Here is a 22,150-nt window from a genome sequence, read left to right on the forward strand (position 1 = left end):
AGCGTCGGTTCCTTAGCTTGTTAAACAAAAAAGAAAAAAGAAAATGATAAAGTTGAAATCCAGGATGACTTGCTGATGAAGTACTGTAACTTCTTTCTTTCCCCACCTTCTTTGATAAGGAAAACCAAATGGGCTGTTTGTTACGCTTTTTATATTTCTGGGCTTTGCAACTATTCTAAATTGGTATACAGTAAATATATCACTACAACATTCGGTACCTAGAGCTTCACCATGCATTAGTTTAAGTCATCTTTACGAAACATTTCTTATGCGCTCATAATAATTTTATATCATCAGTGCTGTAGATAATTTAATAGCAAAAGTACTTAAGTTCAACCTTGAGCATATTTACAAGGACATGAACAACGAAAAATAATTTTGGATACGTTGCTCCATTTTCCAGAGTCCTCACTTTACACCATTAATCTTCAGTCTTCTATAAGATCGATGTTCCATTCTTTCCAAACTTATCCGCAATGTGTAAATGGCTTCCCACTCATCCGTAGTCTTATCAATCCAATCTTCTCGGTATAACAACGTGTAGCTGATTTCCACTTAAAAATGGGGTATTTTTTCTTGCCTTTGCCATCTTTTTATTTAATTGTTGTCTTGCACGTAATGCCATTTATTTTCAGTTTTATCTCCCCACGCCCTTTTTTACTATAGCTTTTGGGTTGCATCGTGTTCTCTGCCTTTTTTTTAACGCTTTATTCAACAATCATGTTTCTACTACTAACACGCCCTTGGTATCCCCTCAATACAGAGTTCTATTCCAAATTTTTATTGCTGGCCAGTCATCGCGCTGCATTACGAACCTATAGGCTTGCATAGTCTCATAGCTCTTGTTATTCTGTCCACTTTACACATTATTTTCCCAAGAAACAACTCTACTGTTAATTTAGTAGTGTATTATGCGTAGTTTTCAAAATGGGAATCAAAACCTCTCTTCCCTTCAATTTTTTTTGTCAGAGTTGGGTTTTAAAAAATCCTGTTTTCCCGGGTTGGTATCTTTAGATGAAGGTTGAAGCAGTACATTTCGAAAAGTGACTTATTCTATGTGATCTTATATTAATACCTTCATGATTTGATTTCACTGGCAATGCAAAACTATTGATAAAGCAGCTTTTTGCCTGAAATAAACTTTTTTAAAACGGAGCTTCGGCTCCCCGTGCAGAAATGTAAAAGTGCTTCTATAAACCATCTTTTATACGCACGAAAGTTGGCTGCTTTTATAAAATATTTAATATAAGAGCTCATGTTAAAGTATACCTATAAACACAGCGCATGCCTTCTCTCACTCTATGATTGTGGTGCTACAATTGTCCATTGTGAACTTTGACGGAGTCACACAAGGTTGGGATCTTCTAAACAATTTATTCAATCTCAAATGGAGCTTGACGCGGGTAAACAAATAAAATGAAAAAAAAAAGATTTTTTGGTTCTTCTTCATCATCATGTACTTCATTACTCCTTGTAAGTGAGGAAGAAAGTCGTGTTTATCTTTTATACTCATATCTTTTATTCACCTAGTGTTTTTCTGGATCGGTGTCTTGGCTGTGGTTCCTTACCTCGCCTTAGTTCTTTACGGTGCTTATGGTTGCCCTGAACAAAACTTGAAGACCAAGTATAACGCCCAATGGTAAGAAAAACTTTAATGTAAAACCCGAAGATACCCAATTTTTAAACGTTTGTTAAAAAAAAAGGGCTCTTGTCACTGGTGGCTCCTCTGGTATTGGTGCTGCCATTGTCCGTAAATTTGCTGGTCAGGGACTTAATGTTGTTGTAGTTGCGCTCGATGATGCTACATTAGCTCAATTTAAGCAAACCATTGTTGCAGAATTTCCTTCAGTTCAATTCCGTTTTGTCGGTTGTGATTTATCAGAAGCTACAGGCGAGACTTACTTGAGTGCTGTCAAGGAGGCCACGAAGGATATTGATGTTCAAATTTTGTGTAACAATGCTGGTTTTATTACCACGGGTGGATACGCTGATGTTACCCTCAAGCGTGAAATGGCCAATTACCATACCAACGTTACCTCTGGTTTGACCTTGACTCATCATTTTGCCAACGAAATGCTGGATAAGAAATTAACTGGTCTGATCACTTATACATCTTCTTCTGCTGGTTTCATTCCTAACCCCATGTCTGCTTTGTATTGTAAGTTTTTTTTTCTTTTTCTTTCTGGTAGTACAATTTTATTTATTTATTCTTTAGCTTCCAGTAAGATTTTCTTGACCACTTTTGCTGCTTCCCTCGCCGCTGAATTAGCTGAATCCAAGATTGATGTATTAGTTGTTGTAAGTTAATCCATCATCTATCAGCCTATTCTATTACATATTAATTTCTTTTTCTGTAGCATCCTTCTCCCATTGACTCGAACTTTTACAGTAATGTCGGAAAGATGAGTGCTCTCACCTCTGCTCAAAAGTTTTCTTCTCCTCCTTCCATCATTGCCGACACCATCTGTCGCAACGCGGGTAAGATTGTTGTGTCTGATCAGGGACCTATCACTGTAGTGATGAAAATAGCTACAACCAAGATCATGGATTGGAATGTTTTTACTGAGATTATGAAGCTCGGTCTTCGTTTCAATGGAGATTATAAAGCTATGAAGGTTGATCGTCCCTTGAAGAAGGCTAACTAAATTGTACATACATGCATGTCTAGTGCTAATATTAATTATAATGATAATAAAAAAAAAAAAAAAAAAAAAAAAAAAAAAGAAGAGGCTACTTTTATGCATCGATGATTTAATGTGGTACACGGATGAACGAAAGGTCATGTCTTATACACAGCGAATGCATCAATCACACATCTACATCAACGGGTGTAATAACACTTATAAGAACACACAGTAAGACGTTATTTGTTTCACACCAACTGCGCCGTATACTTTATATTACAACGAAGCTATTGTGCGTCCAGGGCCTTTTTTTTTAAAACGCCTGCTTCTGCTTTATAAGTAAACTTTTGTTAAACAGATAAATAAAAGTAGATTTCGTAAAGAGAGGTTTCAAATAGAGCAATAGTCTTTCCGCGTTAGGTACATATTTATTCTTACACTGACTCTACTAGCTATGTAGTCAGATGTAGAAGATCAGTGTAATTTATTTTAGAAATTGTAGATTTCGTCCTTATTGCAAAAAAAAAAAAAAAAAAAAAAAAAAAATTGGAGCGCAACGTACAATTCAGCATGAACTCAGCGAACCCTCTAAAAATACATAAAAAGCACCATACTTTCGATCCCAATATTTTATTGCTACTGTAGATGTCTTTATTTTTAAACTTCGTCAACTCCAAATATAATACCATTTAAAAAATTGATTTACTCCCTTATGGAAATTATCTGAAACTATGGTAATGATCCGCCGTAATCTCCTTTGATCTAAATTCAATCTTTCCAAGCAAGCTTATGGAATGAGGGTTTTTAGAATTTCATGCTATGTACTCATATGACAATAGACTTGACGCTTTCCGTCAACTATTTTCGAATTCTGTTTTTATCTATTCGTCATCCAACCAAATAAAGAAGCGCGTGTGCATATACAGTATATTTTTGAGAGCCAATTTCTAATCAATCTGTTCATGCCGTTTCAAAGTTTCAAAATGTCCACACGAAAGCTTTACGAATCAATACCGAATAATTCAAGTGAGGTATTTAGCAGGTGAAAAACTGTTTTAGTTTCGAACAGAATCCTCTTTTTATAACTATAAAGACGATACTTCTTATCGGGTAGATCAAAGTCCCAATGGTCAGTAAGGAAGAAAGAAAAGTCTGACCTTAATATATAAGTCGTTCTATCAAACATGTTTTAAGGCTTCTAATCCTCTATTTTTAAGTTCGCTATAATCAGGACGTCCTTGTTTCCTATTAAAGAGTAAGAAAATTGAATCCGGCTTTACCTTCAATTTTAAGTAATTGATGTACCTCATTACGTCTTCCACTGGCTATAGGAATGGTTACCAATGCGTTAACTTTAGACCTCCACATAAAAAGAAGAATCAGCCAGTTACAAAATAGCTGGATAGCACAAGGCTTTTTCTTTAAAGCATTCAACAAAAACCTGTCATGGTGTTTATCTATTAAAGATATGGAGATACCTTAGCTTGAATATAATGTACTATATTAAGTACAATTATTACAGGGAACCATTGCGTTGAACCACGCCATCATAACAATAATACGCTCAACAAATGATTAGTTATTAGTCAGGCTGTCAGTGCGCTTTAAAGTTTAACAGGAGTACACACAAGTTATGAAATTGCATCAATTTAAGGACCAGCACCAAAATAAACACAACTGTCGTACTTGGGTACGATTAACTTAAGAATAAATAAGCAAATCGTTAAATAATTAGATCATGAAATTATAACAACCTTTGATGTTGCATACCAGCATACACATATATACTGCTATATAACTTCTCCTACTACGAGTACATACTTCTATATTAAAGATTGTATGATTTGTGGTATTTAGCCATATTATACCGTAGTCGAATTAGGTTACACGATCACAATCCACAACAATTGACATTATTGTGACTACTAATAACCTCATATAAAAGCAGAAATTAACTATTCAACTAGACGGATCCTTCTTGTCTTTTTATTATTATAAAAAAACAATAAAGTTATCAAAAGTTTTATTTTATTTCTTGACCCATATTTATCACAAGATTGGCCTAAATACGATATACGAATGACAGTGGGATACAGAATGCTATAACGCTGAGTTACGATATCACCGATCGAGAAGAGAAACTTCTCGATCAATCAAGAATTATTAGAAAGAGAAACTTAATATTAATAGTTCTCTCAATGGATTAGCTACCGAGAGAGAGAATAGAACATCTATTAATATAAATGGTTCATTTACTTATGTATTGATATAATTATACTGCTGATAAAGAGTATAAAGAAATAGTGTATGAATTAATGGATACCTATCTTCTACAACCAAATATACAAATTTCGATAAGACATTTTATATTTGGGATCGTATTTTATTCATTACAAAGAGAATAAATAAATGATCAACTATTATGCTCTACTGCCAATTACACTTGACAAACAAGTATGCATCTTTTACAGTAACCGTTGCATGATCTGATAAATAAGTGTCTCGTAATACTAAAGATTTATTAGAATACTTATGCTCCCGATCCACTGATATGGGACAGCGTTAACTGGAAACAATTCTAGCGAGTAGTATCCATTTAACCCAAGGCGGGAAACAAAGTATAGATCTATTCCAAAACCAGAAAGGTTGACTCATCATTAAAACTCAGGAGAGTTGTGCAATATAAAAAGGATCAATAATTTCATAGCAGCAGAGTTCTTTTAGTATATTTTTTTACCTCTAATAAAATTATACTTTTATCTCATTACTTTTCCATTGTAATATTTTGTCAAATACCACAGAATGGGCCTGGACTATAGAAAATTAATAGTTTCCCTGAGCAAAATATTGCTCTTGTCATTTGATGTTATAACTGTTGGTCCCTCTGACTAATATTTATGTACTCAGTATTGAAAGGCTAAATTTAAAGACATGTTGATTATTTACTATCACCAGATTATTAGATCATGATCCAATAAGGCGCTTAATATTCTCCCTAAAACTATCCCAGTTCTTTATATAAATATCCATAGTTTTTTCTCATAGACCATCAATACGTTTTTGATTACATTTTTTAACACGTTTTTTAATTATATTTTTTTCGTCCATAATAAAGTGGTATTCAAGTTCTAACAGTATCGCTTTTGGTTTATTTTTAATTTTGTTCTCCATGCAAAACAACATTCGATAATCTGACAAGAATAGCGTGAGTCAATTTAATCGGCCATAAGTACAAGATTAAAATATTTGTAGATAAAAATTGTTTTGTTTGTAAAATGGCGTGACCTAATCTCGTAATGTTTTAAAAATTTTACAAGTTTATTTAAGCGAATCGTTCCCGGAGGAACAAATTCAATGACAAAGGCTTAATCTCAGTACATCGTAGCAACAAAGACTACTCTAGTACTTACAATACCCCGTCCATTTCGTGTCGTCTGCACGCGATTTAACGTCATGAAGTATTAGCATTATCATTTGCAAGTACAACCAAGCAGCCTTTCCGCTGCAAGGCGTATCTCACAATTAAAGGTTTTCAGGCAACAGGCCTTATGTGTACACTTCTGTTACAATTCAAAACACATAATAGCATTGTTTCCAGTATGGATTCTGGCTTAGAGGCGTTCAGCCATTATCCAGCAGATGTAGCTTCGCGGCGAAGGCCGTTCGACCAGACGCAAATACCAATTATCTGAATGAAGGGTTCCTCTCGTACTAGCTTCAATTACTGTTACAATACCAATACCATCAGTAGGATAAATATAACCTGTCTCACGACGGTCTAAACCCAGCTCACGTTCCCTGTTAGTAGGTGAACAATCCAACGCTTACAGATTCCTGCTTCTGTATGATAGGATAAGCCGACATCAAAAATCAAAAAGCAACGTCTCTAAAAACGTTTCGTTGCCACAAGCCAAATACCCTGTCGTAACCTTTTTTGGATTCTTTACCCTCAAATGTATGAGACTCCAAAGGATCCAAGGCCCTACTTTCATAGATAATAGGGGGACTTTTACCCAATGATTCTACACGAGATTTATGTTCTCGTTGAGTCCCCCGTAGCACACCTGCGTTAACAGATGCACTACCCAGTTAACTCCCCACTTGACTACTCAAGTGAAATTGGTATGGGTAGTGGTTTTTCATTGGCGCCAAAGCTCCCACTTATGCTACACCCCATACTTCCTTCCACACTGTCAAACTAGAGTCAGGCTCAACAGGGTTTTTCTTTCCACACTGATTCTGCCAAGCCCGTTCCTTGGCTGTGGTTTCGCTAGATAGTAGATAGGGACAGTGGGAATCTCGTTTAATCTAGAGCATTAAATACTCCCGCCATTGACCCGCACGCGTTAAACCTCTTCACTTTGAAGTTAAGAGCACTGGGCAGAAATCACATTGCGTCAACACCACTAACTGGCCATCGCAATGCTGTGCCTTTATTAGACAGTTGGATTCCCTTTGTCCGTAACAGTTCTAATGTGGTTGTTAGTGATAGACTGGGTTCGCTTGGTTGCCCGAAAGAAGCCAAGGTCCATATCTACCCAACCATTAGAGCCAATCCTAATCCCGAATTATGGATAATTTGCCAACTTCCCTTATCTACATTGTTCTATCAACTAGAGGCTTTTCGCCTTGGAGACCTGCTGCGGTTATGAGTACGACTAGTCGAGAAAATTATTTTTTCCCTTGGATTTTCAAGGATCATCGTGAATGCACCGGACACAGCAAACGCACTGTGCTTTACCAACCGATAAACCTTTTCTCTTGCTAAACAAATTCCAAGGTCTATCTTAGTTGTTAAAAAGAAAAGATAACTCTTCCCGGAACCCACGCTGATGTCTCCAAGGTCATTTGCGTTACCGCAGAAAATCCTCGTCCTAGTACCGGAATTTTAACCGGTTTCCCTTTCGATAGGCGGGCCCAATAATTGAACACGTATCTATCTCTTAGGATCGACTAACCCTGGACCAAACGATGTTGTCCAGGAACCTTTCCCCTCTTCAGTCTTCAAAGTTCTCATTTGAATATTTGCTACTACCACCAAGATCTGCACTAGAGGCTGTTTCACTCCGGTTTACACCAAGAGCTTCGTAACAGTTTAAATAAACCTCCACGCCTGCCTACTCGTTATTGCTTCGCTTTTACAATAACGGGAAAGTATCGGTAACACGCTTAAGCGCCATCCATTTTCAGGGCTACTTCACTCGGCAGGTGAGTTTTTACACACTCCTTAGCGGATTCCAACTTCAATGGCTACCGTCCTACTGTCTGCATAAAATAACACCTTTATGATATCTGATAAGCGTGTATTTAGGCACCTTAACTTTCCGATCGGTTCATCCCGCATCGCCAGTTCTGTTTACCAAAAATGGCCCACTAGAAACTTTGCATTCAAGATCAATGATTCATTTAAGAAAACATGTCATCTTACAAATATAACTTCATAAAAATGCCTATAAGCTTCTGCTATCCTGAGGGAAACTTCGGCAGGAACCAGCTTTAAGATGGTTCGATTAGCCTTTCGCCCCTATACCCAAATTTGACGATTGATTTTCACGTCAGAATCGCTGCGAGCCTCCACCGGAGTGTCCCCCGGCTTCACTCTATTCAGGCATAGTTCACCATCTTTCGGGTCTCATCATTAATGCTTTTGCACCGTATGCTTTGATACAAAAATTGTACGAGCTCGGGAGATGACCTACACATCTAAAAGATCTCGTGTCAATCTTGTTAACATCGCATATGAGTTTGTCACCCAAATACTTGCATTAATGCTGAACTCCTTGGTCCGTGTCTCTAGACGGTACGTTTAGAGCCATTAAGCCAACAACCTAAGCGAATAAAAAATATACTAGGCGAGTTTCTCCTTTACACACTAACACCACCCGAAGCAGAAATTTTAGCATGTATTAGCGAAAGCACCCAGCAATCTTGCCCTAAAGAGCATTCACTGCGTTCCTCAATCCCATCCAGGGTATTTTCTAAAGGACTATAACACCCACCGAGATGGGCTACGTTTCACATTAGTTTTTTCCCCCAGAAAAAATTGCCGTTGGCAGGCAAAGATCGAAAGTGCATCCAAGCCGAAGCTTAGACTGATTACGATCAAGCCAGTCTGGCTCCAAACGGTTCCCTTTTAACAATTTCACATACTATTTAACTCTCTTTTCAGAGTTCTTTTCATCTTTCCCTCACGGTACTTGTTCGCTATCGGTCTCTCGCAAATATTTAGCTTTAGATGACATTTAACCACCCAATTTAGGTTGCATTTCCAAACAACCTGACTCTTTGAAAATGTATCACATTAGGCAACAGCTCTGGCCAAAGACGGGATTCTCACCCTCTATGATGCCCTGTTCCAAAGGACTTTTTTACCAGGCGTGCCAGGAAAACACCTCCACAGTTTACAATCCGGTTTAGCTAAGCCAAACAGGTTCCAACTTTGAGCTCTTTCCTGTTCACTCGTCATTACTACGGAAATCATTTTTATTTTCTTTTCCTCCGCTTACTTAGAGGCGTTCAGCGGGTAATCCCACCTGATTTCAGATCATTTAAACAAAAATTATTTTGGTGGCCTCCGGTTTCAACTGTGTAGTGCCCACGGACTTAGTGCACAAAACCCTTTCAACTGTGGATAAGTGGTAATGGCATCCACAGACTACAGCCAATTCTTTCTGCCAGATTATATTAAGGAGAACCGAAGGAAGAACCTCCGGTAAACTCCCATCGCCCATCCATAAATCCAAGATTTACAAATGTGGGGTAGTTTATGATACTGAAACAGGCGTGGTCAATGGAATACCATTGACCGCAATATGCGTTCAAAGACTCGATGATTCACTAGATTTGCAATTTACAACAGTTATCGCAATTTGCTACGTTCTTCATCGATGCGAGAGCCAAGAGATCCGTTGTTAAAAGTTGTTTTTATGAGGTTTTTACGCCCATATTAAAATAATTCTAAAATGGATTCGTTTGGATAACAATAATTAAGGACACCAAGCCTAAGCTTGACCACAGCTCGGTTAACATCTTCACTAGCCTGTCCATTATGGCTAGCAGAAGCATCCCTCAGGCGCCGTGAATTAATTCCGTTCACAGTAAGCGGCAACAGGTTTCTAGAGGAAAATCCCCTAGAAATGTTCCTTCTGCAGGAGAACCTACGGAAGTCCTGTTACAGAGCTAAATTCCCAGCACGATGATATTGCAAAAGCATAGCACGACCTTTCGGTCCAGCGTATGAACTCTCTTAACTTCATCAGTGTAGCGCGCGTAGGGTCATGCAACATCACCCATGTAATATTTATGTCCTAACCGCGGCCCTTTTCAGACCCGGTGAGTTTAATGTAATTGTGTCAAATTACGCTGCAGACTTCATTCAAAATGGTAGTCATTCCGTCAGTTCCTTTTGAATACGATGGGTCGCCACTCCATCATTAAAAGAGTTCTACCTCTGTATTTTGTAATTGCTCTCCTTTTAAATACGATGGCTCACCACTCCATCGTTAACAGAGTTCTGCTTCTGTATATATAAAATGTAGATTCTGACAAAGGGAATCTCATTAATCTGTTCATGCATTGATTGTTTTAGATGACGAGTAGGATTGTGTAATTGCTGCAAGCCTCATTTGAAATGTAAGTCCTTCCGTCAATTCCTTTTAAATAAAGCCCACCCTCGTACCCGTTCCCCCAGACCTTTCCCCCAGACCCTTACAGAGACCCATAATTATTCCGTAGGCTCCACGCTAGGTGGGCGTATTACGGAACTTAACCCTTGTAACCCACAGTTTTTTCTAACGGGTATTCAACCCCAGGGAAGCTGGTATAGCTACACCGGGAACCCGCGCGATGGACTCTTTATTTCCGCCAAAAAATAAATACGGCTTCATAAAGTTTGCCCAGGTGGAATATGCTTTTCCACTATTATTTCATTTGCAAGCATACGTTTTTTCGTACGGGTATTCACCCAAGAGGAGCTCACACAACTCCACCAGGAACCCGCTTGATGGACTCTTCATTTCCGCCCAAAATCAATTAGGCGTCCTAAAGTTTGCCCAAGTGGAATATGCTATTCCACGGCTACTTCCTTTGCAACCCACAGTTTTTCTTACGGGTATTTAACCCGAGGAAGCTACGCAACCCCAGTAACCCGTTTGACGGACTCTTTACTTCAGCTAAAAATTAATTCAGCGTCGTAAAATTTGCCCAGGTGGACGTTCGCCGTTCTATTGAACGTTACCAAGTCTAGCCACGAGGAGGCCTCCACCTTGTAGACTCACCAAACCCCTACGCATCCAACCACTACACATCTACCCTCGAACCTCCTTCCCATGCTAAAAAAAAAAAAAACAAAAAATGTTAGTTTGGAAAGATGACACCACAGCAGAGACCAACACCGCAGGAAAGACCAACATCGCAGGAAATACCAACAATCCCGGAAAGACCAACAACCCAGGAAAGATCAACAACCAGGAAGATCAACAACCCAGAAAAGACTAACAACCCAGGAAAGACCAACAATCCGAAATAAACTATCTTAATATCCAGAATAATTATAATGAGACCACGATTCATTCAATCCGGAGATTGACGGTGGCAACAAAAAATTATAGGCGAGTTTCCTGAAGTTATTTGTATGAGTTTTTTAAGCCTGCATTAAAATAATTTAAAAATAAACTGTTTTGGATAATAATAATTAAGGTCACCAAGCCTAAGCTTGACCACGGCTTAGTTACAATCTTCCCTAGCCTGCCCATTATGGCTAGCAGAGCATCCTTCAAAGGCCGTGAATTAATACAGTTCACAGTACGTGGTGACATGATTCCAGAAAAAAATCCCCTAGGATTGTTCCCGCCGCAGGAGAACCGATGGAATTCCCCTTACAAAGCTAAAATCCCAGCAAGATGATATTGAAAAGTCAACTTTGACATTTCGGCCCAGCATATAATGGCCCTGTTTCCAGCATGGATTTTGGCTTAGAGGCGTTCGGCCATTATCCAGCAGATTGAAGCTTCGTGGCGTTGGTCTTTGAACCAGCTGCAAATACCAACTATCGGTATGAAGACTTCCTCGTAATAACTTCAGTTACCGTTACAATACCAATACCGTCAGTAAGGTAAATCTAACCTGTCTCACGACGGTCTTAACCCAGCTGACGTTTCTTAGTAATGGGTGAACAATCCAAACCTTACAGAATTCTGCTTCTGTATGACGTGGTTGGCCAAAATTGAAGAATCAAAAAGAAACATTTTTACGAACGCTTGACAGCCACAAGCCAGTTATCCCTGTGGTGACTTTTCTGGCACCTCTAGCCTCAAATCTTGAGATTCTAAAAGATCGGTAGGCCACACTGAAAATCAAAATCAAAGGGACTATTATCCTTTAATATTACACGAGATTTCTGTTCTCGTTTAGTCCCTCTTAGGACACATGCGTTATCTTTTAAAACATTTGCCCACCCAGTTAGACTCGCCACTCGAAAGTGTCAATAACGTGGGTCACATCCCCGGAGGAATGCGTAATACTAGAAGGTGAGCCTTGCGGCTCGATCCCACTTAATTGTTTAAGTAAAAATACGATAAGGGTAGTGCTATTTTACTGGCGCTGAAGCTCCCACTTATGATACACCCTCTATGTCTTCTCACAATGCCAAGCTAGAGTCAAGCTCAACAGGGTCTTCTTTACCCGCTGATTCAGCCAAACCCGTTCCCTTGCTTTGGTTTCGCTAGAAAGTAAAAAGGGAGGGTGGGAATCTCGCTAATGTATTTATAAGCGTCATTAATTAGATGACGAGGCACTTGGCTACCATAAAAGAGTCATAGTTACTACTGCCGTTTACCCGCCCTTGGTTAAATTTCTTCACTTCGACATACAGAGCACTGGGCAGAAATCACATTGCGTCAAAACCAGTTTCTGGCCAACAAAATGCTATATTAAAATAATTTTGAAACGAATAATAATAATGTAGGACACCAAGCGTTAAGCTTGACGACGGTTCGGTTAACATCTTCACTAGCCTGTCCATTATGACTAGCGGAAGCATCCCTCAAGCGCCGTGAATTAATTCAGTTCACAGTAGGCGGTAACTGGTTTCAAGAGGAAAATCCTCTAGAAATATTCCTTCCGCAGGAAACCCCACGGAAGTCCTGTTACAGAGCTAAATTCCCAGCACGATGATATTGCAAAAGCATAGCACGACCTTTCGGTCCAGCGTATGAACTCTCTTAACTCATCAGTGTAGCGCGCGTAGGGTCATGCAACATCACCCATGTAATATTTATGTCCTAACCGCGGCCCTTTTCAGACCCGGTGAGTTTAATGTAATTGTGTCAAATTACGCTGCAGACTTCATTCAAAATGGTAGTCATTCCGTCAGTTCCTTTAGAATACGATGGGTCGCCACTCCATCATTAAAAGAGTTCTACCTCTGTATTTTGTAATTGCTCTCCTTTTAAATACGATGGCTCACCACTCCATCGTTAACAGAGTTCTGCTTCTGTATATTATAAAATGTAGATTCTGACAAAGGGAATCTCATTAATCTGTTCATGCATTGATTGTTTTAGATGACGAGTAGGATTGTGTAATTGCTGCAAGCCTCATTTGAAATGTAAGTCTTTCCGTCAATTCCTTTTAAATAAAGCCCACCCTCGTACCCGTTCCCCCAGACCTTTCCCCCAGACCCTTACAGAGACCCATTATTATTCCGTAGGCTCCACGCTAGGTGGGTGTATTACGGAACTTTCCCCTTGTAACCGACAGTTTTTTCTAACGGGTATTCAACCCGAGGGAAGCTGGTATTACTTCACCGGGAACACGCGCGATGGACTCTTTATTTCCGCCAAAAATAAATACGGCTTCATAAAGTTTGCCCAGGTGGAATGTGCTTTTCCACTATTATTTCAATTGCAAGCCTAAGTTTTTTTGTACGGGTATTCAAACCCAGGGGAGCTCACACAACTCCACCAGGAACCCGTTCGATGAACTCTTCATTTCCGCCCAAAATTAATTAGGCGTCCTAAAGTTTACCCAAGTGGAATATGTTATTCCACGGCTATTCCCTTTGCAACCCACAGTTTTATCTTACGGGTATTTAACCCAAGGAAGCTACGCAACCCCAGTAACCCGTACGAATGGACTCTTCATTTCAGCTAAAACTTAATTCAGTCTCATAAAGTTTGCCCCTCGTGAAAATTGCTTTCCACGGTAATTCCCCTTGTATTCTACAGTTTTATCTTACGGGTATTTACCCCAAGGAAGCTACGCAACCCCAGTAACCCGTACGAATGGACTCTTCATTTCAGCTAAAACTTAATTCAGCCTCATAAAGTTTGCCCCTCGTGAAAATTGCTTTCCACGGTAATTCCCCTTGTATCCTACAGTTTTATCTTGCGGGTATTTAACCCAAGGAAGCTACGCAACCCCAGTAACCCGTTCGAGTGGACTCTTCATTTCAGCTAAAACTTAATTGCGCCTCGTAAAGTTTGCCCCTCGTGAAAATTGCTTTCCACGGTAATTCCCCTTGTATCCTACAGTTTTATCTTGCGGGTATTTAACCCAAGGAAGCTACGCAACCCCAGTAACCCGTTCGAGTGGACTCTTCATTTCAGCTAAAACTTAATTGAGCCTCGTAAAGTTTGCCCCTCGTGAAAATTGCTTTCCACGGTAATTCCCCTTGTATCCTACAGTTTTATCTTGCGGGTATTTAACCCAAGGAAGCTACGCAACCCCAGTAACCCGTTCGAGTGGACTCTTCATTTCAGCTAAAACTTAATTGAGCCTCGTAAAGTTTGCCCCTCGTGAAAATTGCTTTCCACGGTAATTCCCCTTGCAACCCACAGTTTCATCTTACGGGTATTTTACCCGAGGAAGCTGCGCAACCCCAGTAACCCGTACGAATGGACTCTTCATTTCAGCTAAAACTTAATTCAGCCTCGTAAAGTTTGCCCCTCGTGAAAATAGCTTTCCACGGTAATTCCCCTTGCAACCCACAGTTTCATCTTACGGATATTTAATCCGAGGATGCTACGCAACCCCAGTAACCCGTTCGAATGGACTCTTCAGTTCAGCTAAAACTTAATTCAGCCACGCAAAGTTTGCCCATGTGGAAGATACTCCAAGAAAAACTCATTTGATCCCACAAGGTTTTTCGTACGGGTATTTAACAAGAGGATGTTACGATCCCCCAGCAACTCGTTCGACGGACTCTTTACTACCCAAAAAAATTAATTCAGCCTCGCAAAGTTTGCCCAGGTGCATTGTAATATCTCAAACCCGTAACGTAGAGAAATATACAATACCCAAATCGTATGCGTATCATGACTTTTAACGGTACAGGATACTACGATTTCGTTAGAAGGAAATTTAACTTTCCCCTACAATCTACCAACGGACTACTATTTATAAAGTCAGGGCTGAGCTTGAACTTTTATGAGATTTTCGTCCAATTTTCCCCCCTAAACACACTCCGTGGGAAGTGCACGGGAGCCTACCGGACCGACGAAAATTTATTACGGAGTCCTACGGAGACCTACTGTTGTCCTGCCGTGGTCCTACGAAAAATAAATTCAATCTTTAATTCCGAATACGTCAAATTCGGTTTAACGTAGGAAGACAAGGTTTATAACACGACAAAAAGTAAGCATAAAGTAATCCAAGTTATCACTCATAACGAGCTTAAAAAATGAGCGTAAAGAAATCCAGGTTAACACTTAAACACATACTTTGTATTTCTGGTCAGGTTTTGTTGAAACAATTAAGTAAACAAAAAAAAGTAGATTCTCATTTTATTCTCTTTAACAAAAAAAAAAAACTAAAAAAGAGAAGAAAAAAACAAAAGGCTAATGAGTTAAAGATGAGCTTAATAGGGACAAAACAGATGAGTAAAGAAGGAAGAAAACCGAAAGGCTAATGGGTTAAAGATGAGCTCATTGGGGACGATGCAGATTAGTAAAAAATCAGAAGAAAAACCAAGTTCTAGTGCGTTAAAGATGAGCTTCATGGTGACAATTCAGTTAAATTGAAAAAAGAAAAAAAAACCAGAGCCTAATGCGTTAAAGATTAGCTGAATGGGGACAAAACAGATGAATAAAAAAGGATGAAAAACCAAAGACTAATGCGTTAAAGAAGAGCTCAAGGGTGACGATACAGATGAGTAAAAAGAACAGAAGAAAAACCAGAGGCTAATGAGTCAAAGATGAGCGCAATGAGGATGATACAGATGAGTTTTAAAAACAGAAGAAAAACCAAAGGCTAATGTGTTAAAAATGAGCTCAATTAGAACAATACAGATGAGTAAAAAAAACGGAACAAAAATCAAAGCCTAATGAGTTTAAGATGAGCTCAATGGGGACGATACAGAGCAGTAAAATATAAAAAACAGAAGAAAAACCAGAGGATAATGGGTTAAACATGAGCTCAATGGCAACAGTAAAGTTGAATAAAAAAAGAAGAAAAACCAAAGGCTAAAGCGTGAAAAAGGAGCTCAATGTGGACAATACGAATGAGTAAAAAAAGATATATATATATATTAGATCCAAATGTTGGTGCGAAAACAACAATGCATGAGAAGACTAACAGTAAAGTAAACAATAGCAAAAGGCCTTCACGAAAAATTGTACTTGCAATGGATGAGATAACCTCGATGGTCCACGAGTCCGTGTCTCGATTTCTTGATTCCATAACCGTCAAGATCTGCGATTGGCAGGGTCCATACAAACAGGTACGATACTTTTCCGCCATTCCAGGGTCAGTTTATCTACGACCTGCCTCAAAGATATCGCGGAGAAACCTGTTGGTGTAATCCTCGATGGTGTCAATGCTGTTCATGAACGAGTTGTATACCCGTCCGATACCAAATTTCTCTCAAATGTGGCCTTGGCTTCCGTCCAGTCCTTTCAGATTAAGAGATCGGTATCCACCCAAAGATTATAGTCGTAAGATAATGCCAAAGGCAAGTAAATTCTCCAGACTAGTTCAATATCACCAGTGGCAGTCTTAATAGATAGACTTAAACAACGATAGAGCGACACCATTCTTTGTTATTTGACTTGACAAAAGAGACCAAGAGCAACAATGTATCGAAACCGTTTTTTTAGAATCCTATGTAAAAACAGATGTTTTTTTTTACCTTGGCAACTTTAAACCAGACAGTCAATTTAGATTTAATGTAGAGACATAACCTACTTTCGAGTCCATATTTTGTATCTTCTTAATCTTGGAATAAAAGAATCATACAGATAAGACAGACAGCAAGAGCAGTTACCTGTTAAAGTGTTTCAATGTTTTAAGACCTAAAAAAAAGGTTGGTTTCTTACCCTACCGACATGAAACCAGGCAGCCAATTTAGATTCAATGAAGGTGCACTACATATGTTGACGTTAGTTTTCGGTGATTTAAACATCTTGGCAATAAAGAAAGTATACAGTTGAATCCGAGATCAAGAGTAAGTACCTATCAAGTTTTTTTTTAGAGTAGCAAAGAAAAAAGCCTGACATTTTGACATAATCAACCTCAAAGTCGTCGCCTAAGACAAATCCAATGAACGAAAACAACCTGTAGAAGAGAGAAATCTTTATTTTTGTATTTGTGGTGTTTGACAAAATATTACATAGAAAAGTAATGAGATAAAAGTACATTTTTATTAGAGGTAAAAATAGACTAAAAGAACTCTCCTGCTATGAAATAATTGATCCTTTTTATATTGCACAACTCTCCTGAGTTTTAATGATGAATCAACCTTTCTGTTTTTAGGATAGATCTATACTTTGTTTCCCGCCTGTGGTTAAATGGATACTACTCGCTAAAATTGTTTCCAGTTAACGTTGCCCATATCAGTGGATCGGGAGCATGAGTATTCTAATAAATCTTTAGTATTTATCAGATCATGCAACGGTTACTGTAAAAGATGCATACTTGTATTTCAAGTGTAATTGGCAATAGAACATAATAGTTGATCATTTATTCATTATCTTTGAAATGAATAAAATGCAATCCCAAATATAGAATATCTTATTGAAATTTGTATATTTGGTTGTAGAAGATAGGTATCCATTAATTCATACACTATTTCTTTATACTGTTTATCAGCAGTATAATTATATCAACATATAAGTGAATGAACCATTTATACTAATAACTGTTCTATTCTTTCTATCAGTTGCTAAGCCATTGAGAGAACTATTAATATTAAGTTTCTCTTTCTTATAATTCTTGATTTGATCTTAGAAGCTTCTCTTCTCAGTCGGTGATATCGTAACTCAGCGGTATAGCTTTCTGTATCCAACTGTCTTTCGTATATTGTATTTAGGCCAATCATGCAATTTTTAATGTAGAAGTATGTACTCAAAGTAGGAGAAGTTGTATAGCAGTATACAAGCGTATGCTGATATGCAATATCAAAGGTTGTTTTAATTTCATAGTTTATTTATTTAAACGATTTACTTAATTATTCTTAAGTGAATCGTACCCAAATACGACAGTATTTACTGACGGGAACAAGAGTATAACAATATAGAAAGAACAAAAATATGCACCTAATACTTTGTATTTTGTAAAGCTAAAAAAAGGCACTCAAATCTTAAGTATGCCTGTTAGAATTTAACCGTCTTAAATAGATTCAACGATTCAGCACAATAAGCAAGACAATGAGATTGTTTATTCTTATAAAACTTGCTAGAAGAAAGAATACATAGTTTAGAAAGACACAGAAAAGAAACTGGTACCTATCAATATATATGTCAAGAGAAATAGAAATGAAAATAACGTTTTTTTTACCCATTAAGGCAGAAGCCTCAAGACTCAATCAGATGCCCTGAACTGTCGCAACCTATCAAAGAATGACATGAATATATCTAAAAAAGCAACAGAAGAGAGAGAGAATTTAAGGACACGAAAAGCTGTATACTAGAGATTGTTAAAAAAAACCATAATAAAGATGGGGGTATTTTTTTTACCTACGTGTAATGAGCTACCTAGATGCTCTGCAGGTAAAACAGGTTGTTTTTACACACGCAGAGGATTTGGTTGCAGGTTTATTTGTAAACATCATGGATCAAAAGATTTCCTTTCTAGTAAATGGGGGGATGGGAGCTGGGGGGTGTTGGGGGTGTTGGGGGAGGTCTTTTAAGCGGTCGATTGGGGGGTAAAAAAGCATTGAAAAGGCGTATTATGTGATATCAAAATAATAAAATTTTATTGGATTAAAAATGTGATAAAAAAACAGCTGCTTTGAATGAAAACATCCTGTAACGCGATAAAAGTGAAGGCATAAAACAAAAAAGCGGAAAATACTATCACTAAAAAGTATATAAGATAATAATTTAAAGTGTAGTTTCAAAAAAATCACATACCCTATCGTTCCAAAAGTGATAGAAACAACTATTAAAATAGGTTGGTGTTAAAGGCTAGTGTGATATAAAAACTATAAGATCCACATACCTTACTATGAATTGCAACTGTTTAAAAAAGGGGAAACGTGTTAAAGTTTATGAATAATATCCACCACGGGAAAATCCAAGTGTTTATAGGTGTGATTCGAGTGATCATTTTAACACTTTTTTAAACACCTAAAGAAAGTGTTTTGCGCCAATTTTTTGAGTGATTTCCCCCGCTTAAAGAATGGTTAAAATCACTTCAATATCACTTTAATATAACTTAAAGCCACCTATTTTACACACCCTAATATCACTTTTATACAACTCATTGTCACCTATACAGCGCACACCTTAATATCACCTTAGATCCACCTTAAAATCACTTTAGATCCACCTTAAAATCACTTTAGATCCACTTTAATATCACTTTAGATCCACTTTAATATCACGTTAGATCCACCTTAATATCACTTTAGATCCACCTTAATATCACTTTAGATCCACCTTAATATCACTTTAGATCCACCTTTATATCACTTTAGATCCACCTTTATATCACTTTAGATTTCACTTTAAAACTACCTAAAGATCACTTTAAAATGAACATTTTTACAGTTATAAAAAACTTTATTCGAAGAAAAAAACATTATTTGGAACTTGTGGGAAAGTACTGTTGTTGATACAGCTATGCAACAGCAAGAATCGTTCACTATCATTGGAAAATATGACATGTTAATAATACTATCAAAATGATTATATAGTAAGCCTTACATTACATTATTGGTTAGAAGCCGAGTGCCGTCTCTTACGGTTTTTGTTCATTTTTGAGGGAGCCTTGTTTGACCAGCAGCTCTGTAACATGAAGTAAATGGCCCAGTTATCTTTACAACAATTGACAATGTCTGCAATGTTTAAAAGATGAGCTTCCCTGGAGGCTCTTGATATTAACTCCTTCTTGATAACACCAGATAACGTTTTCCAAGGTACATATTCATCCATGCTTGACCTCAGGACAGAATTGCAAATGGAGTTAATATCCTTGCTTAGCAGACGATACATACCTTCTGCTGTTTCGGGCTGGCCAAAAGAATTCAACAGAAAAATTCCGCTATCGCTATTCTTTAGTATGTTAATGATATCAATAACATGAACAGTTTCTGGCTTTTTGATCAAGTCAATCTCTTCATAATCGACTTGCATTTGATCTTGACCGCTATTTGGAAAAACGTTTTGGGGACTTGTAGTAGCTATTTTACCCAAAATGGTTTCTAATCATTCCAATCTTTCATTAAGACTTTTTATAGCTGAATTTTGCTCTGCGATGATAGTTCCTTCCAGCTTCTCTATTCTTTCAAGCACAATATTTACCCATGTAGGTTGTCTAGACATATTGATGGAAATTTTTAGTTGGTATTTTATTTAAAGTAGAAGAAAGAAAAAAAAACCCCTCACGTCTATTTTGTAATTTCATTGTTATTGTTATTGTTATTCTTTTGGATGGCTTATGTTTGCTCTATTTAGAAAAATATGTTACGTGAAATCATGATTTATGATGGGAAACCCTATTTTAAACCGCGAGTGCCACAATATTTGGAATCCCTCTTCTTTCACATTTAATTATCTATTAACGAAAAATATGCGTTGCGATACTTGCCCAAACAGACCATACGTTCGTACTCGCGATATAGAATCTCATAAAAGAAAGCACAAAAATATGGATTTGGAAATCGAAATGAAGGTTAATATCATTAGACGACGACTAAATATAACAAATGACAGCACTGCTGAGTCATGCGTCAATGGTTTGCCCGTAGAAGAACCTGCCAATATTCCTGATCTTGAATATGGTATGACTGACGATGACAATTTTGATCCCGTTCCCGCTTCTGGTATTGCTTATATGGATATCAACGCTGCAACTGAATTAGAAAATTTTAATGAAAGTGATAGTGGAAGCGACTCCGGCATCATTCTCGAACGTAGTACTATTTTAGATCCAGAATACAGTAGATACATGACCGATAGTGAAAGTGATATTGAAAGTGATGCTGATATTCAAGACTCAAATTATGCCAAGAATCAGTTAACAAAGTACTCTGAAATGGCAGTCAAAGGTGATCCTGAGGAGCTATCTGCAATTCGTGATTGCAATTTGGAAACATTGGATGATAATAAAAGTTTTGAATTTCATGCATTGATGGAAAAGTTGAATCTGAAAAGATTTCAGAAAGAAGAGATCATCAGATGGATCAATGAAAACTACAATGATACTCATCATAATCAGAGTAAGCCTTTTTATGCGTATTCACTACATCATTACATGATAACTAATTCTTCTGTAAATTAGACGTGGCAGAAAAATTAAAGTCCACTTATTTTAATAAAAAACAAATGAGTGAAACGGTACAGCTGAAAGAAGAAGTTCACGACATGTGTGTGAATGGGTGCCAAATGTTCATCGCCGAGGATCAAGAAATGTGTTATCACTGTGAGGAACCCAGGTATCAACTAAACGACAACGGCGTGTTAGAAGCTCGTCAAAAACAAAAGCTTCTGGACATTGACGATTTCATTGCTTCATACTTTGTCTCTGATAAAAGCATGAGATCATTGTTGCACAGATCAGAGAAGGTCCAAATAAGCGACGATATTGTAATGGAAGACTTTTTTGACGGCAAAAAGTACCAAGAGCTTTTAAGAAAAAATTGCTTTCAAAACCAGTATGACATCGCCCTGGCGTTGTATATAGATGGGTTTGTTCGTGGCCAAAGAGGAAAACAGAGCCTCACCATTGTCAAAGCTGTGAACATGAACTTAAGTCTCGATGAAAGGTATTTTAAAGATTAAAATAATTCCATCAAAAATACTAATTGTCATTGTCTATTACAGAGCAAAAAAAGAAAATCAATTTGTTGTCTGCATCATCAAAGGACCCAAAAAACCAAAAGATATCTATAGCTTCTTATATCCTTTATTAATGAAGTTAATTAAAATGGAGTCTGCTGGTGTGATTGTCAAGGCTCACGACAACCAAAAACATCACATCAAGGTGTATACTTGTCTGTTTCTCGGCGATATTCCTGCCATGGCGGATACTTTGTTTCACACTGGCCATACAAGCAAATATGGTTGTAGAATATGTGATATCATGGGTAG

General features: G+C 37.8%; 1 protein-coding gene across 1 annotated transcript; it reads left to right on the forward strand.

Annotated features, from left to right (window-relative positions):
* The first annotated feature begins 1,441 nt into the window (after nucleotides 1–1,441).
* Nucleotides 1,442–2,948, forward strand: EV154DRAFT_474069 (uncharacterized protein). The gene is made up of 5 exons (XM_051597951.1): nucleotides 1,442–1,473; nucleotides 1,531–1,639; nucleotides 1,704–2,158; nucleotides 2,216–2,298; nucleotides 2,358–2,948. The coding sequence occupies exons 1-5, from the start codon at nucleotides 1,455–1,457 to the stop codon at nucleotides 2,643–2,645; spliced, it is 954 nt and encodes a 317-aa protein (XP_051451266.1). The 5' UTR covers nucleotides 1,442–1,454; the 3' UTR covers nucleotides 2,646–2,948.
* The last annotated feature ends 19,202 nt before the right edge of the window (nucleotides 2,949–22,150 follow it).

Source organism: Mucor mucedo (genome assembly GCF_025094135.1).
Source record: "Mucor mucedo strain NRRL 3635 chromosome Unknown EV154scaffold_194, whole genome shotgun sequence".
Lineage (NCBI taxonomy): Eukaryota > Fungi > Mucoromycota > Mucoromycetes > Mucorales > Mucoraceae > Mucor > Mucor mucedo.

Bases quoted from the DNA above. Each gene is read 5' to 3' on its own strand.
- EV154DRAFT_474069 (XM_051597951.1), top strand. The intron at 2,159-2,215 runs GTAAGTTTTTTT...TTTATTCTTTAG, and splicing joins CCCCATGTCTGCTTTGTATT to CTTCCAGTAAGATTTTCTTG. The intron at 2,299-2,357 runs GTAAGTTAATCC...CTTTTTCTGTAG, and splicing joins AGATTGATGTATTAGTTGTT to CATCCTTCTCCCATTGACTC.